Source organism: Papilio polytes, unplaced genomic scaffold (assembly GCF_000836215.1).
Source record: "Papilio polytes unplaced genomic scaffold, Ppol_1.0 DF824102.1, whole genome shotgun sequence".
Lineage (NCBI taxonomy): Eukaryota > Metazoa > Arthropoda > Insecta > Lepidoptera > Papilionidae > Papilio > Papilio polytes.
In genome coordinates this window covers 442,542-461,760 of record NW_013525102.1, presented here as the reverse complement: position 1 = coordinate 461,760, position 19,219 = coordinate 442,542, and the positions used below count along the sequence as shown (strand labels likewise).

At 32.2% G+C, this 19,219-nt stretch overlaps 1 protein-coding gene across 2 annotated transcripts; it reads left to right on the top strand.

Moving 5' to 3' along the window:
• Window positions 1-878: 878 nt before the first annotated feature.
• Window positions 879-17,698, top strand: LOC106099783 (clavesin-1). Of its 2 annotated transcripts, none has more exons than XM_013278439.1 (7): window positions 879-1,174; window positions 12,818-12,997; window positions 13,905-13,999; window positions 14,296-14,449; window positions 15,574-15,767; window positions 16,694-16,955; window positions 17,448-17,698. In XM_013278439.1, the coding sequence occupies exons 1-7, from the start codon at window positions 1,117-1,119 to the stop codon at window positions 17,477-17,479; spliced, it is 975 nt and encodes a 324-aa protein (XP_013133893.1). In that variant the 5' UTR covers window positions 879-1,116; the 3' UTR covers window positions 17,480-17,698. The 2 variants fall into 2 exon arrangements, with proteins under 2 accessions (XP_013133893.1, XP_013133894.1); XM_013278440.1 differs by lacking the exon at window positions 879-1,174 and adding an exon at window positions 10,978-11,078.
• The last annotated feature ends 1,521 nt before the right edge of the window (window positions 17,699-19,219 follow it).

Sequence of the window (19,219 nt, the reverse complement as noted above, 5' to 3'; positions counted from 1 at the left end):
TAAATTAAAGCTGCGTAAAATATACCTACGTATAAAATTAAATAATAACTGTTATATATTATTTATTTCCATGTGACCTAAATGGAACTAATTACCTACAGAAGTTTTCTATCACAACGAACTGAGAATATTAATGCATAGGAAATGCGATCGTTAGGATGATAAGGGGTAATAGAAGTAAGTGTAAATGAATTAGAAATAGTGCTGTAAGAGAAGAATGTGGTTTAAATGAGGTTGATTTGTCAGTGTTGGTGGGAGTTGTGAAAAACGGACTTATACTATCCAAATTGTTAAAACACTCAAGAATGGCGATAAAGAGCACCCGAAACAGCCGTACTTGTATAAACGTAGAGGAAGCGAGTGACGGGTGTCAGGACGGCGCTAAACGATAATTTGTTAAATTCTGTTTAGTTCCGTCTTTTGGGTCTCGGTCTTGATTGCGTATTTTGCTTTTTAAGCAATATCAGTGCCATCTTGTGGCAAATTCAAGAACTAAAATGACAGTATATTTTTCAATATATTCAATTTTACTATTCGCCGCTAGATGGCAGTATTCAAAACTTTGAAATGAAACAGTTAGAATTTTTAAGAAAACTGTTAGAAAATTAAACACACATATTTAAACCATTTTGAGCCTTAAATTGCACTTTATCATCCCAAGCAATTTTAAACTCGTCTACAATGTGTCGGACCAGGGGTTTACGCATCGCACACAAACACTGCGTACTGCGTTGTTTTTAAAAAAAATAGGTACTGTGCTGCGAGCTGAGACTGGCTGAGACTAAATACTTACTCACTGGTCACTGCTGATCAGTATATTACAAAATACTCTGCCGTGTCTTAGTGAGCTATACTAGAAGTAAGTCAGTCACTCACAGCTCACAAACTCACTGTTCACAATCAGTCTCGCGTGAACATTCAGAGGGGGAGGTCGTTCGCTCGATTAAAACAACAACAAACTGTTTGTGCGTGAAAAATGAGATAAACTATAATTAAAAATCTTTTTCTAACTGGTATACAGTAAATCACAGTACACTAACAACATACTTTTATCGGACAATTGTTTACGTGTGCATTTTTTCGTAAAGTTCAATAACATACAGTGAACCCTCCACAATGCCGGCCCAACAGGAACCGCAGACCAGAATCGTTTTGCGTGAGGTTACACCTGAGCGTGAGTACTCCTTTATTTTTTTAAATAACATCATAACAATTGCATTACAATAACAACATTTTGCGGGTAAAGTTATAATGAAGTCAGTTTACCTAACATTTATTTCGGTTAGCAATTTCCGAATAGAGTTGAGAAATATTAAATCTTCTCGAGCAGACTTTTATTATACGTAACGCAACATTTAAGTTGCATAAGTGGGTATACATTTGGCAACTTAGTAACTCAGTGAGAACGTTGCAAACTGTCGATGTTTGGCACAATATTTGATAAACACTCGCATCTAAATGAGACCAATCATAACAATGTTGGGAACAACTGATAAAACAAAAACAAGTTTGAACTGATTGACTATTTTTCTTACACGGTCTTTATTGCTCTAAACTAAAATAGATACTAGTACTTCCTCTGTAGTACCTCCTAATACCTATCAACTAATTTTATTTACTAATTTATTAATTACTAGCTGTCGCCCGCGACTACGTCCGCGTGAAATTAAAAAACAAGTGAGTAGCCTATGTGTTCTTCTACACTATACTCTACATCTATACCAAATTTCATCGAAATCCGTTCAACCGTTTAGGCTACAATCTGTAACAAACATCCATCTATCCATCTAAACAACATTTATAATATTATCATGAATTAGTATGATAAGGTCAAAATGCAATAGAAATAACATTGTTTACGCCTAACGTATATACATACGCTATGCGTTATATGGAGATTCCTACAATAAATGCAAATCTAGAGATTTTTATGAAAGTATCGTTTAGAGAAATGTTTAGGTACATAAATAAAAAAGGCCAAAGACTTGTCGAATTAGGTTAGAAAAGCGATTAGACACCAGAAACATCAAGATAAATTATCAACAGAAGAAATTACCAAAGTTAATTACCACATAAAGAAATCTTCACTGTTATTTAAAACGGTTAAGTAACTAACGCCTACAAGAATGAAAATTTTCAATAACTTATTTTTTGCACATAAAAGACATTTCGGTTACCGGTAGTGACTCAACATCTTATATTATTTATGTAATTACTTTTTGTTGAGATCAACTGGCCGAGGGTTAAAAACACTAATTATGTTCTTCCGGTTCGACACGCCATTTGATTTCTTAATGGCTATGGATTTTTTTATTAATTGTTGCTTGCTTTGTACGCAATTTTATTGTTAAAGATTTCAATTAACCTCTTACCACCTCCGAAGCAGTTGACGACTTTTAGTTACTGTTTTTTATGTTTGGATTTTTCTATTTACTTCTAACGTACCGTGTTACTACTATTATTTTTTGACATACCTACTAATATATTAAAATCAATATTTTATCTGTAAATTCTTGAATGCAAAAATTCATTACGATTACATGAAAATTAAAACATATTAAATAATTATTACACTAAGTGAATGCGGGTAGTTTTCTATTACCACATACGTACTTAGAATAAGTAAGATAACCGCGGCAGTTGAAATTATTTTTGCAATTGATCCTAAAACTAGTTCAAATTAAAACCAGTACGATCCCATTAGCTAATTTGAATAATTTCGACGAAAAACTTTATTACAACATGAAACACAGTGAGCTTGAATTACAAATAAATTATATAATCATTCTAATTTACTAAACGATAAAAATTTCAACATAAAAAAATTATACAGTTGGAATTCCTTTTAAAAACAAACTAAACCGTTAATTTGCTTATTGACTTCGAAGTAATTAGTTTCACTTGACAGTCCCTTTTGACCTCTATGACCTTTTATATTCTTTGGAAAAAAAAGAGGCGTTTAGTAATAAACAGAGCTTAATTTTCTAGTGTTTATAGTGTACGCTACAAATCTAGGATAGTTTATCCCCTAGAAATGTTTATGTATGAAGTTATAAGGTACACAGACATGTGAAGAATCAAACAATAACTTGTTTAACATTGACCTAGCGAACGAACTTTCCTCGTGCATTTACAATAGACCGGAAAAGGGCTACGACGTACGGCTTTTGTATTTAGTTTACCTTCGTTTGAAATAATAGAATACTAAACTATTATTGTTAATCTTTTGGTCGGTTTAGTTCAGAAACTTTAGAAATTATAAAAAAAAAACTTATATAAGTAGATATAACATGCTTAACACAAAAAAACTGAATATAAAACGTTTAGTTAATTTAAAATACAAAGGAAGACCTTCTAACTCGACCTCACTATACATTTATATTAAAATCAAACACATCGCATTCATAACAACATAAAAAATTACAATAACAATTACAAAAATGTCATTTATATCACCTATTATAATTTTATAACACGCTATAAAAACATTAATAGTAGACTAACAAAGAAACCCAATTACTCATTTGTGGAACAATGGTATGATTAAACTGCAGATGGTTCTGCCAATAGTCCATTAAAATATGATTCATCTAAAACATGCAATATAGTATTTTCCGATAAAAGACTTAACTTACATCAATAGACGGAACATTATGGAAAAAATAGAATTACTAACGATGCATGAAATATTTGAAAGAAAGGCCGTAATGTCCGCTCTACAACTAGTTTACATTTGAACATCTTCGTGTTTCATAAAGATTATCCACAAGATACAATTTGCGTATCATTGACATCCATTTTTAGCGTAAAGTTGAACCTTGGCATAGTTAAAGTTCGATATTTCGTTTTGTCTGCGTGTCGAAAGCGCGAACATGAAATAGTGTAACACGAATGGACTAATCTAGATTAAGTTGGCCTTAGAGAACATCTCAAGTATATGGCTAATAAATACAATCATCCATACATCATTTATCGTCATCATCATTTATCATTACTTTTTCATTATTCCGTCCTTTCCCCTATGGAGGGTCTCCACAGTATCAATGCAGTAAAGGTACCAAACTAGTGTTTTGCATATCTTCTTTTTTATTTTTTCCATCACTAGTACTACTGTATACTCTTTCTTAACTTAATCCCTTTCGATTTAGGGCCTGTGATGTATCGTATCGTAAAACTACAATTAGTAGGTATTACATTATCACTATTACTAAATTTATAGGTTAGGACTTAGATAGATGTTATTAGAATTCAAATGCGTGATTAGTCTTTAACAAATTTACAATTAATATCTTCTAACTTAATAAAAGTATGCTAAATGTAAAAATGTTGACACTTATTGGATTTTAAAGCGGTATTCCTCGCAAACGTGACTTGACAGGATATTAATATTCATTTCCTAGTAGCGCGATAAAAAAACTATCGATTAATTGTCCTATTATAAACAATGTTGCAACAACGCGAATAAAGAATATTAATTGGTCACAACGAAATCCCTTAATAAAAATTTGTCATTTATATCTATATAATAAACCGTAAACACACACTTCTTTGTTACCTAAGATGTCAGCAATTGTAAAAACGAATATAAGACATGTTATATTTAATTGTTTTTTTGTAAAAAGATGATTATAATAGATAAAGGTAGAGACGTGCTTTAATGACAAGATAATTTAAAACATTTATAAACACGAGTGTTAAATTCGAAAAATATATATGCGCGTCGAGAGCACGTAGACGTAGATAACATCATATGTTACAATTTTGTAATATTTTACTTATAAGCGTCGAAAGTAAAGAAGCAACTCAATAAAATTCTATTTGCAATTATTTGTAGGCATATTAAAATAAATTAAAAACAAGTTCATCTAAGAATAACACATTCAGGCTACTTTATCCATTTGCGTATGTTTTGTTCAATTAAACATTTTTGTGTCAAAGGAAATTAGTTTTAACTAATTCTAAGCAAGCGTTCAGAGAAAAAAGAATCCGAGTAATGACAGTTTAGTCTACACAGTAGTCTAATAGCCCAAACTACTGGAACTAGCCACTAATAGCACATTGTTTCCTGTAACAATTGGGCAAGTTTTTAAAAAAGATCTAAACAGAAGGATGAGAAGTGTACATCTTTAGTTTTTTCGAAAATTCATGCCCCACGCGGACGAAACCACAGAAAATTGCTACTCTCTTTACATAATTGAGACTCGAATCGACATTCACCTACATAAAAAATCGAGCAAATCTTGTAACCAGATTAAGCAAGAGAATGATTAACGTTACGCTTTATTTCATTAATTTAAGTAATACCGATCATGTAATTGAACGATGAAATAATTTGCTAAACTTAACGTAAATTTAAGGTAATAATTAGGTATTGATAGTAGTTTAGGGTAGGCTGAAAACCAGCGCGGCCTTCAGTGACAAGCTGGAGGCCGCATCAGCTGAGCCTTCTCCTTTTGGTCAAGCATTTTTATCTTTTTTTTTCAGTAATACGATTTGTAAGTTGTGTTCTTTTAATTTTTTTTTTGTCAATAAAGAGGGTTTTATGTATTTTTATTTTATTTATTCATTTTTGGCGAAATTCATCTAAAATTAAATACTTTCCTTCGAATTGATAAAAATAGAAGTTAACCAGTTGTTTGATATGCGTTATGTATTGACTATATGTAGGAGTAGTATTATAAAGAGTTTACAGTAATTTTGCAAGGGCTTTCAAACAGTGACACAAAAGACATCCATGACGAAAGTAAATGTGATATAAATTGAGGAAGAGCTCGGTCATCATATGCAAGTTTATGATATGGCGTTACGTGTAATGCAAGATTTTATGGTTTTGTTACCTTCTTACACTTTCTCATAGGTTAATATGTTTCAAACGATGCAAAACAAATTTTCTGTGACACTAACTACTGCGTTTTTGAAACCAAGATTGTAAACAGACAGTAACATTTTTAAGTAACGCTAAACCTATGTAATGATTGCATAAAATTCTAACAATCGTAACAAAACACAAAGACTCTTTCCTGCATGTTTCGAGAGGTCTTTCATAGATGCTAACTTCACAATTTTCGGTGAGGATTTCTGTTGCGTTACTTAGAACCCTGGAACCCACCGCTATTTGGCTCATTTGGGTACCGAGGAATCAAACCATACATAACCGTCTTCCCCCAGAGGGTTCCTGCTGTTCTTGTAATAAGTGACGTCTGATTCCGTACTGCTGTTGTTGTGGCCCATTATTTTGTTCCGTATGTTATCATATTTTTAACAAATCGCAGCATTGCCTATACTAAATATGTAACTAGGTTGGGGCAGAGTTCAGTGTGTCATGAAATTGTAATCAATGAGGCAATGCTCATGACTCCCGCTCTGAATTGATAAGTGCGCACAATCACAATTGTAACAAAATAGTATGTTTTAGAACAAAATGATTTTGCAATAATATGACATGAGCAATGAAAGCTCCGAAATCAAATTACCCTGGATGGTAAGAGGTTTGGTTTAATGCAAATTTAGGGCTTTAGGGTTATAATGAGGAAATGACGACACGAAACTTTTTTGTTTTACAACTTTTTTAACATTCGATTTTCTTTGATTTTTTTGCAAAAACTAACATAGAATGTGCTTATTTGATAAAGTACGTTGATGTCTTTGTACATCTGTTTCGGATTTTGAAATAAATCTCTTTTTATTGGATTTACACTAAGACTCCCAGAGACTTAGTACTTTGTTACTTTATCTTATAAGCAGAAAAATGCTGAAGATATTTCTACATCTGCTAAATCTCATTAGAATTCCGAGGACATGTCAACTTTTTTATTAAATTCTTATTAGGATTACCTTTATGTTCACGGCAAAAAAATGCACAATTTCTTCTAATAGACGTAAATAAGTATATTGTATATATATTGACTTGATAACACGGTACAGGAAAAAACAATTTAAAAAGAGTAACCCTGACATTAACGGAATTTGTGGAGTTTAGCAAAAACCGGATAGTTTGTCTCTTTGCATAGAGATCTACAATACCTGTTTTTTATTTTTGTCGCCTTTTCGTTTTTAAAACACCAGCCATAGTTAGGGAAGGTTTGTGCTCTTACAGCTTTATTACGAAAAACAATTTTAATTTCAATGGTGTCCCTACAAAAACTAGCAAACCGTAACAATTGCGATTGAATATATTTTAAAATCAAAAACTCGTCAAAGATTCAATGCGAATGGCTACAAAGGAAGAGGAAGACCAAAGAAAGTATCGACGGATTGTGTAAAGAGGATATGCTTAAGAAAGGAGTGAATTCAGATATGAAGGCTGATAGAAATGTATGGAAGAGCAATACCTACTTTGCCGACCCTCCCTAAGAAATAAGAGCAAGTTGATGATAATGACCAAAGAGTGTCCGTGACCTGGCGGATCGGTATAAATAGAGGTGCATTAGCAATAGGAAAGCATTGCAGTGTTACGGCCACGTGTAATCGTTCATTAACCGGTCCTATTTGGCAGGACGCCAGACATGTGCAGTCGCTGTTGAATGCTTGGCCTTATGCATTTATTATCACTAAGTGCTCTACCTTTTTCCTTAATACATCACAAATATGATAAACGTGATGTTAAAGAGCTCAAAACAACTAAGGTTATATCAAATTGAATTCTGAATATCTTTCCTTTGAAAACATCTTTATGTTCGTTTATTTCGGTTACAAATATTAAAATATTGCATATTCTTATGTGTTTAACCAATTTCTTTTGATTAACACATCAGTTATATACTAATTCCTTTGCTTACTAATTAATTACAAGTATTGTGAATTTATTACGATAGAATTAGATAAATTATAATTATGAAATACCAAATGTTGAAATTATTTTTAGTAGGCTAAGGTAAAAAATATTTATTTCTTTGGACGCTATTTGCGTGAATGCGTCAAAACATTTGGGAAAGTCCACACGTAGTGCTCGAGAAATGAACGCATTTTATACGCACCTGAGCGAGAACAATAGATAGTTGACTGTTAAAGAAGACGTGTGTATGTTAGTACCGATCCTACATTATTACCAAATAAAGTCTTCTTTTCTACTTTTGAATACCTCTTTAATTACAAATTATTTATGTACATGTTCCGCGTGCGCAATACTGTTGCAATGTTTTATTGCCAACTGTCATTTTTAGATCTTATTTCTCAGTCTGTGTCAATGACGTCATTTGAATATTGTAATTGCAAGTTTAAAGAGAAAATTTCCATTTTCCGAATTAAAATAAATTCAAACATATCCTTAGTAAGCTGAATTTAATAAGTTCTTTGCCTATAATCAAGTCGCTTTTGCAAATTTTTAAAGGTTATATAAAATGGTCGCCTAGAAAACAGTGTTTGTTTTTTGTTAGTGACGAAAAAGGATAGCAAAACCAAGTTGTTTTACTCTACTATTGCCTCTTTTGGGATGTAAAATCCAAGATATCGAGTCAAGGTTATATTAGTATATTATACCTACACCTACATTTCCTAGTACAAGTCGTATGATTGCGTCATTAACTGGAGGCAGTCGTGCCTAATGTAAATTTGTCCTCTAAATTATATATCGATAAGGCTATAAAAACTAGTGAAAGCGTTTTTTAATCTAATATTGTTCATTGTTGCCCGCTTAGAACGTAACTAGCAACTTACTAACAACAACGGATCGGATTACCATAGAATTAACGGGAACTTAAAAATGTGATTTAATATTTTTTAAATAAATAAGTAATTTAACTCCTACCATTAATGTTTAGTTGTAAAAAAATTACAAAAATATGTAACTGTACTCGAATAACAATTAAATTTAAATATGTTGTTTACATTTTTAAAAGTCATTACTGCATGACATCGCGATGGTTTCAGCAAACTGACATCTAGCGGCAAGAGGAAATCAGAAATAGAGTGATAAATTTTCAACAAGTGTAGCATATTGTCACTAGATGGCGCAAAAATAAAAATCGGCATATTTAAAAGATCAAAAATACGTTGTTATCTGTATTTTAATATGTTAATTACAAAGGCATTTTTGACTGAATGCTACTATAAATTCTTTAAGATACGAGTACATGAAAAATACAATATTTATTCGTTTTCAAGAATTTTAAATCGCAACGTAGAATTTATAAAAATGTTATGCTTCATTTTTATATTTCTCACCATATGGAAACTTATTTTGATAGCAGTAAAGCAAAGGAGTTCCTTATATTAATTAATATGTAGAATTTACTGCTACATACAAATAGGTTTGCGTCTCATTTGGATTAAGATGAATTGGTTGTAAAAACTAATTGGTGCTAATTTGACCTTGACTCGTTGTTATTGAATCATGTTAAAAAAACAATAACTAAAATTTACAACTAACGACATGTGTTCATTTATAAAAAAAAATCATATATATAAAAAAATCAAACAATATAGAAGCCGGATACAATGATAATCGTGCTGAAATAAAATAAGAAACTAAATATTGATAAAAACTCTTACAGACTTACAAATAACGCGGTATAAAGTTAAACTTAGGAATAAACTAAGTATAAGCAAATATTAGTACAAATTTTGCTTAGTTAATTACTAAGGGTGAGTTGCATCAAATCGCTGGTTATCGTAAAAGTTATAATAGGGTTACAAGTGCAAAAACATATTCTCACAGAGGTTTTATGTGTTTTTCGTTTTTACAATGGAAACATTTAAACCTGAATGTCACTAAAGTGTCAAGTTGGTGTCAAGAATGACATTTACGTAAATTAAAATGTTTGGAAATTCATGTTTCGCCGTATATATTTATGTATCATACGCATGGTATTTTATAGTGACATAAACTTTTTGCCCACGGAGATGGAGAAAATGGCAAACTCTTGTGAAAATAAACTAGTTTGGGCCATTATTGAAACTGTATTTACTTTACTACTCAAATATGTAGCAAAAATGAAACAATAAAATTATACAAATATAAATGCATCTTATTTATTTGCCATATTAAAAATTGTCCTCTCAATGCATATTATAAATTGTCCTTTTATGGAGGACATTTTTTTTAAATAAGAGAAAAGGGACAAGCGCTGTTGCTATGGCCTTAGACACTCGAAATTTGTCCAAACTGAATGATTGGCCAAATTTCGAGTTCCATCTTGGAAATCCATTATTCCCGAGCACGCAAGACTTTATTCTTCTGGATTACGTATAGGATAATAGTAGAGATTTTCTTTTTCCATTACTTTTTCCATTATTTGTGCTTTTGAAGATAAGAGCTTGTGACAGTTGACACTACAGAACTGACACTAACCGTAACGCTAACTATAACCGCCCAAAATCGGGCGGTTATGATTAGTGTCAAATATGACGTCATTTTGACCAGCGCAAAACTGGTATAGCGAATATCATGAACATCCGAAGACGTAACCATCGGGAATGTGCTGGTTAAGGTTTATAGTTAGTTAATGTAACTCATCCTTAGTAAATTTTAAGGTTATTCCAAATATTACTGTTACAAATAATTTTAACTTTAACGGTAACCGGCGATATGGTGCAACTCACCCTAAGTTTAAGTTTATATCGCGTTTGTTTGTAAGGCTGTTAAACTATGCAATCTTCCACGTCAATAGTAAACAAGAACGGCGCGTCAACGTTAGAAATGCACTACATGTACCTATAACATCACCTTTTATGCTGAAATTATTAGAGGTAGACCTAGAAAGAAATGGATGGATTACGTGAAAGGTGACATGATCTAGAAGGGAGTGATGACCGAGATGACGTATGATAGAGTTATGCTGAGGAAATTAGTAAATTCTCAAATAGTACTTCATCAGATAATTCTGGCTGCAATACGTGAACACTTTCAGGCCCACCGAAGCAGGACCAAAAGGACATTGTAAAGTCCCCATTTCACAAAACACGTGGCTACCGTAGTGTGCGATATCCACATACATAAAGCCTTGCGTTGGTATCCATCGCTTAGTCATATTCGTTCCATCGTTACAAAACGGAACACGAGTTCACCTTACGTATGCATTATACGTAAATAGTTTTATTTAACTTTATTATTACTAAATAGCCTATTAAAATGGATAAAGGTAGGTGGAGACATGTTACTTTTATTAAAGTATATTTTTTGTTTGAAACCTTTTAATTTAGTAAATAAATTACTAATTAAAAAGTATATTATAGAATCATAGGGTGTAAAAACCTTCGATCAATAACAATTTTTTCGTATAGTAAAGTGGTTGTCTTCATAAATAAAATACGATAATTTTATATTGAAAAAGGATTTATTTAATTATTTTTATACAATATGTTTTTATATAACTACAGTAATATTACTAAGATACCAATTTATACCATGCAAGTTGAATGGGCTAAGGGTTACAAATTGTACAAGGTTAGGGTTTATTTTTTTCTTAAGTTATTTGAATACGTAATAACTAAACTATGAAAAAACGAAGGGTAGAGGATGGATTTTCCACTCATTATGGAATGGTACATTAAATAACGTTGGTAAGGTAAAGTAATTACATGCAAAAAACGTTTGGATATCACCTCATCTTAAACTGTGTGTGCAAAAATATTAATGCACAGTAATAGCAAGTATATAAGTAGACGATTCATACAAAGATCTTTGTTTTTAACCGCCTTAATTACCCATAATCACCACCTGGAAAACTAACAATTCATTTTTAACTTGATTATCTGATCTTTGACCTAAAATGCAAAGATTAAACGCGTTGACGGTACTTTGTACCATTTGTGCTTGTACTTGTAATCATACTAATATTATAGATGCGAAAGTTTAGATGGATCGATGGATGTTTGTTAGAGTTTGTAGCCTAAACTGCTGAACGGATCTCAATGAAATTTGGCAGACATGTAGAGGATAGTCTGGAAGAACACTTAGGCTACTTGGTTTTGTTTTTATATCACGCGGACGGAGTCGCGAGCGAAAGTTTAGATGGATGGATGGATGTTTGTTAGAATTTGTAGTCTAAACGGCTGAACGGATTTCGATGAGATTTGGTATAGATGTCGAGGATAGCCTGGAAAAACACATAGCCTACTCACTTTAGTTTTTTTTTAATTCCACGCGATTGGAATCGCGGGCGAAAGCTAGTTGTTATATAAAAATATTACATCTCCATCTGGCGATTATTCATTTTTTAACTTTGAAGACACAAATTATTTCTAGTTCATGTATCGTCTAAACTGTCTTCTAAAGCAGTTCTCTCTATAGAGTTAGGTACAATAATTGATTAAGGAGTTCAAAGATTATAAAAAGGCATAGAATTTTACTGATATACGTTTATTTATGTCGGTTGTATTCATTTTCTTCGGAATGACGAAGATTAACGGGTTTTCGATTCGACGAAAACCGTTCAATTTACACTCAAGTGATACTTTTGACTACCTACTGTTAAACCTAGCCAAAAATGACAAAATAAAACACTTTATTAAAGTTCTTTGACTTGTTTAAGCTTTATCCTTATTGGTACACTAAAGTACTGATTATGCAAAATTACTAATATAATACTCGAAAATGCGAAAATTTCGACGGATGGATGTTTGTTAGAGTTTGTAGCCTAAACTGCTTAGCAGATCTCGATGACATTTGGCGTAGGTATAGAGGATAGTCTGTAAGAACATAGGCTACTTACTTTATTTTTAATTCCTCGCAGAAGGAGTCGAAATCTAGCATATACAATATGATCATACCTTAAAAATTGTCATATAGCATAAAATTACCATGTAAAACTATCAAATCTCATCAAGAAATTATAGGCTTACAGTTAATTGGGTTAAAACTTATAATCATCTGTTTCAGTATCGCGGCATATGCTCTCGGATGTGACGACACTGCCAGCCGTGCAGCTGGGCGACTTCCTGCTGCAGATCGAGCTGGACGACCCCAGCGAGTCGGTGCGAGAGATCGCGCGCCGGGAGCTGCGCGAGACGCCTGACGTCGTTATACCGGCCATCGAAGACTTAAAAAAACTCCTACAAGGTATGTTCAGTATCATTAGAAGACAAAGGAGTAACTGGAAATCGGTGAGCTTATCGCGCGATGTTACCAGCGTCACCAGTACCAGCGTTTGGGTAGGATAGGGCAAGGTGGTGCGAGTATCCAGTGTGCCGGACATAAAGGGGCGCTACGCGTTTTATCTTACAGGTCTGTATTTCATTTAGAGAACGCGCTAAGTATCTCGCCCTGGGCGCCAGTAATGCTAGAACCGGCCCTGCCGTCACCAAAATAAATAAACCAACTACATTATAACTTATGTAAATCATTTATTCTAACAACAAATCGTTTTCGTGATTCTGTTAGATCTTCATTCTTGAAAATTAATTTTCAGTGTCAAAACAAAAGTTTTAAATATTATAAGAGATAATTATTCTTCTAGAACAATGGACAGACAAGCACGAAATCATTAATATTCATAAATTCGGATATTGTCAACAAAATAATATGATCCTTCGTCTGTGTCGCTTGTCAAAGTTTAACTTTACCTAATATTTTTAAAACTTAACACAACAAAAAACGTGACGAGAAAAATACAAATCAATATTGACGTCATCTACCGAAAATAAATGCGTTTTGAACGATGTAAATAAAACACAGTTTTCAACAGTGTCTTCGGTACTTAAATACGAGATGACGGTCCGAATCCCAAGTACAAAAACTTGTTTGCCGTGAAATATCGGTCTTTGTCCAGTGCAAATATAATAAAAACACACGAGGATAGGCCACCGCATTTTGTAGGTATAGGGTTTTTTATGACGAACAAACAAACGCATTTAATCATTCTTCAATTATTTTTGAATTTTATTTTTCTTTGAATTGAATTTATTGCCAGTATTAACCAGAGTAATAACGCATATTAAACCTCCTTTACTACATTTTTTGCCGACAGATGATAAAGATCTACATGTACCACTGCACAGTGAAGCATGGCTTATCAGATTCTTACGACCCTGCAAGTTTTATCCTGAAAGCGCTTACGATCTGGTAAGTTTAATGTTGATCTGTCGATCATTTGAGATACTACACCTGCAGATAGGCCTGGTCCAGTTAATTTCTCCGAGTCAATATACTTTGGGCTTTGTTTTCTTTCTTATATACGATACCAAAAATAATATCGTTTATAACCTTTCGCAGATGTTTTTAGGTAGCATTACTTTGTTATATGGCCGCTTCCTCATTTGAAATTATTTATTTAACAAATAGTTGAATTGTTTCTTTCTCTTAAATAGACGCACTAAATTCAAGGCATTTCAAATTTATTTCAATACTTTCGTTTCCAGATAAAACGTTACTATACATTCAAAGTGAAACATCAGTCGCATTATGAGGGACTAACGCCGAGCAAGGAACAGAACATCTTCAATCAGAACATATTGACAGTACTGCCTACAAGAGACCAGTTTGGAAGACGAGTCCTCGTATTGGAACTAGGAAGTGCGTAAGATATATCTATCTCCCTCACTCTGTCGTTTTAGTATCGATTATAATATACTCTCTCTTTCCAATTAACAATTCTACAATGTAGTGTACCGTTCTTTTGAATACACTTGCTTTGATGTTAATGAACGATTTATGTGTGTGAAGCACAATTTCATTGTAAGATCGTATGCACATCTTTGACTAAACTATCGCACAACTTTTTAGTCTCTCTTTGATTCCTGCGAGCTTATATGGAGGTGCCACACTACTCGATTTTAGTTGTGCAACTAAACAATTGAAATAGCTACGAAACAATCGACGGTCGCAAGAGTTCTGAGATAGTTTAGTCAAAGGTGTGCGCCCGCTCTTACTCGTAATTATGACTTTTGACCTTTAAGTCAACCAGTTGGCTTTCGATGTATGTTTATGGACACCAAGAGAAGCGCAAGAAATCAAGTAAACGGTACTTGGTTGTCATATGAACTGGAATACATTTATTCTTGTAACTTAGTGTATGCTTTTGTTTGCATTTTTCAATTTGTTCCTTTATTTTTTTTGTGTAAATGAATATCCATACGTACATAATTATAATTGTGATTATTTCGTGATAAGATCTATCAAAGCGGAAGATGCAAATACATAATGTAAAACGATTATGTATTATACAAAATAATTTAATCTCATTATACGTTGCTTTTTATTTTCATAGTTCGACATATGTACATGTTTTTTATGATCATGTATAATAAATAGGATTATCATTTATTGTAAACGCATAATATCCATGAAAGCTATTAGCTATTCACGGAAATTAATTTTTTTTTTTTTTTATAATAAGGGAACAATTTTTTTTCAATTTAGTGCAATCTACCCATCATATAATTTGTCATTCGTAATTTGTTTACAATTTACTTTACGGACAATACAACTGAAAATTATCTAACTTTGAAGTGGCCTACTTTTTTGTTTATTATTGTTTTTTTAGCATTTAAATTAGAGTTCTTACAACTATCTCTATGCTGCTGCTGGAATATTCACGGCAAAAGTCGAATTTCTGATTTCGGAGCTACAGTCACGTGATTTCCGTTAATGACTATTGACGTTAAGGATTGGAACTTAAATGCTTGTATTTTCAACAGAGAAATGGAAGCACAACAAATGTTCATTGGACGAGGTATTCAAGGGGTGTGTGCTGTTCCTGGAAGCAGCAATGCTGGAGCCGGAGACGCAGGTGTGCGGCGCTGTGGTCATCTTCGATATGGACGGCCTCAGTATGCAGCAAGTTTGGCAGTTCACGCCGCCATTCGCTAAAAGAATCGTTGACTGGCTTCAGGTATATGTTACTTGAATGTCTTACGCGGAAGAGCGGGCGCACACCTTTGACAAAAAAAATTGAAGGTGCGCCCTTTATGGGATTCAAAGCGAAACTAAACAGTTGTGCAATAGTTTAGTTTCAGGTGTGCCCATGCTCTTAATGTTCACTAAGAGACTGTTTGAAAATCAATTTGTTGTTTTTCTGTGATTAGTTGAACTTGCCGAATACACACTGAAACTCCTTACGGCAGTACAGACTAATGAAGTGCGAAAGCAGTCCCGTATTAACATGGAGGAATAAGTTAAGATTTCAGACGCTAGTTTGTCTTCAACTCCCTCAACAAGTAATCATAAACATTATAAAAGTATAATTAACTCGATTGCGATTATGCGTTATTACACTTTTATTCTAATTAAATCTGCCAACATTGTTCATATAAAAACAAGAGCATAAAGACATACCTTTAACTAAAATATCGCACAACTGTGTGCGATTGTCGTTTGTTTTGCAGCATTCAATTGTTTAGTTACACAACTAATCGAGTAGCGTGCATAAGCTCATAGGACTCAAAACTAGACTACACAGTTTTTAATAGTATAATGTGCGCGCTCTAAAACAATTACTAGAAGACTAGAACAATGCGTAGTGCACATTTCAGTGTCCGTGGCAGTGACACACTGCGCCAATTACACGCGACACTGCACCGCACTAATTGCACACTACAGTAACTAAAATGCGGAATTATTTTTTATAACTTGTACATTTTATAGGAGTTTTTATGAATGGAAAATGATTTATATATTAATGTTTTATAGCTCGAGGTCATTTTTTATTGTTTTTAAGTTATTGTTAGGTTACATCTTTTTTTAAGTCTATCAAAAGAAAAAATATCAGACATCAGATTCTTATATTCTGTACTCATATAATTATTTATTTTATTTCAGGAAAGCATACCACTTCGAGTAAAAGGCTTGTACATAATAAACCAGCCGTTCATCTTCAATATGGTGTTCCAATTATTCAAGCCGTTCCTACAGGAGAAGTTGCGTTCTCGTATAATATTCCTGGGCAAAGACAGAGACCTATTATACAAACATATCAGTCCTAAATGTCTGCCAGATAACTACGGCGGCACTCTCACTATACCGCCCGTCACTGGACCACAATGGCTGGAACTTTTGTTACTCTGTGATCGGGAATTTAAAGGTTAGTGTTTGTATTAATACTTTATTACTTTGTTAATATCATAAATATTGAATTTATGTATTTTTGTTACTATGTATGTATACACATGTAGAACATATTCTGGAAGAACATGTAGGGTCACTGATTTAATTAAAATAATGATTACGCGCGGAAGAATACGCGGGCAATAACTTGTACAAAATATATCATATGTACATCCGAAAGTTATAGTATTATTGCCAAAGACTTTATTAAATCTTACTTCTTACTAAATATTATAAATGCGAAAGTTTGGATAAATGGATGTTTGTTAGATTTTGTAGCCTATACTGCTGAAGGGATCTTTATGAAATTTCGCATAGAGGATAGTTTGGAAGAACACATACGCTACTTACTTTTGATTCTTTTCTAATTCCAAGCGGACGGAGTCGCGGGTGAAAGCTAGTTTATGAATCTATGAACACAAATCTATTACAAAGATATATCTTGATATTGTTTTTTATTCTGTTTCAGCAATCAATTCCTACGGATATAAAAAGAAGTAACAGATCTGCTTGCATTTCATCGTAACGTGATATCTTGTTTTGAAAAACTACCTTCAGCTTGTAGTGTACAACTACTGTGTTACATTTTTCGGTGTATTTTTAATACAAAATATGGAAGAAAAAGCTGTTGCAATTACTAAATACTCGTATTCCATTCAAGTCGTAGTATTTTATATCAATTCTTAAATAATATGTACTCGATTTAACATTTTTATTAATAAAAAAGATAAATAAAGTTTTGTGTCCTTAAATATTTCGCTCTCAAGATAAATAATATTCTCAAATATATTTCAATATGTAAATTGTACTCGTAGTTCGAATAAAAATCAGATACATCTTTCGATAAGACGTATCGCGTGTAAATTAAATATATATTTTATATTAAGCGTTTTAATCATTTTTGTTATTTGTAATACAATTAGCTATACGTTTATTTATGTTTACTATATTTTATATGGTTATATATAATATATTTATAACTGTGATAATGAGAGTTTGAACTCTTATAATAAAACATTTAAAGACAAAAAGATTGCATAAAGTTCAATTTTAGGCGAAATTTAATACTTCAATTGACAATGTTATAAAATATGCATTTTTAAATGCTTGATACTAAAACAAAGGCTGTGATTTCGTGTTTAAAAATTATTAAAAAGACAAAATCTTCATACAAATTAATTATATTTTTAGTGTACATCCAAAATACACATGAAATAGTAAACTGCTTTGTAATGAAATGTCAAAATATAAATATTTTGTTTGTGGAAAATAGTTAAGCTCGTAGAAATCGCTTTTTTAGATGTAGAACTCAATATTTTGTATATGGTGATTTTATTTTTAAGGGATATTTTAAGACATTTGAACAGGGATATAAATGTTTATATTGTAAATATTGTGATAAAATCTGAAATATGTTATAAGATTTCAATAAATATATAAACAATAATATACATATTGTAATATCACAGTATATATTTTTTTAATAAAACTAAATTGTTGAAATAATTTCTTTTATTTCCGTAAAAATCCTGCCGACACTTGTAAAACAAGATAATAACAGATTTTAATAATATTATATAGGTTTTAAATATATTTTTTACGAATCACAGTAGTCACTTATAAAATTCAATAGATACATCTTAAACTCTGGTCACATCATAAAATTATAGTCATACAATCCTAATCTACCCATACCCTGTGATTATACCCATAACACAGTAAAATAAGAATGTAAGAAAACATTGAGACTCATTAATTTCGCTTATTTAATTATTTTTGAAAAGAGAGTAACTAATGGGGGTGTTTCCTAATTTTTGGAATTGCTTTTATTATGTAGATAAACCGTATCTGAATATGAAAAAAAATATAATAAAATCATATACGCAACATTTCATTATAAAAACACTTAACTAAAAACAACTTCTCCAAAGACCGCGAAAACGCCTCATGACGTCACTTTCTTGCTTACAAACCTCGCGTCGCGGTCTGTCAAATTTGAATATTAGCTACTCAAATAACTTTTACTATTTTTTTCGTCATATTGATCGAAAATTTGCTCGTAAAATATGTCGTAAATATAAAAACACTTAATAATGGAGTCCTCATAATATAACACACGAAAACTCAATTCTTATAATCATTTAAAAAAATATATAACTACAAAATGCACTGACATTTACTGAAGTTGGTCACACTGCCATGTTATATGCGAGAAAGTGACGTCATTGTTGTTTGAGATCG

What these genes read in the sequence shown, in the direction of transcription:
- LOC106099783 (XM_013278439.1), top strand. Translation starts at nt 1,117, where the DNA reads ATGCCGGCCCAACAGGAACCGCAGACCAGAATCGTTTTGCGTGAGGTT. An exon ending in CTGAAAGCGCTTACGATCTG is followed by an intron (nt 14,000 to 14,295) that starts GTAAGTTTAATG and finishes TTTCGTTTCCAG; the next exon opens with ATAAAACGTTACTATACATT. An exon ending in CTGTGATCGGGAATTTAAAG is followed by an intron (nt 16,956 to 17,447) that starts GTTAGTGTTTGT and finishes ATTCTGTTTCAG; the next exon opens with CAATCAATTCCTACGGATAT.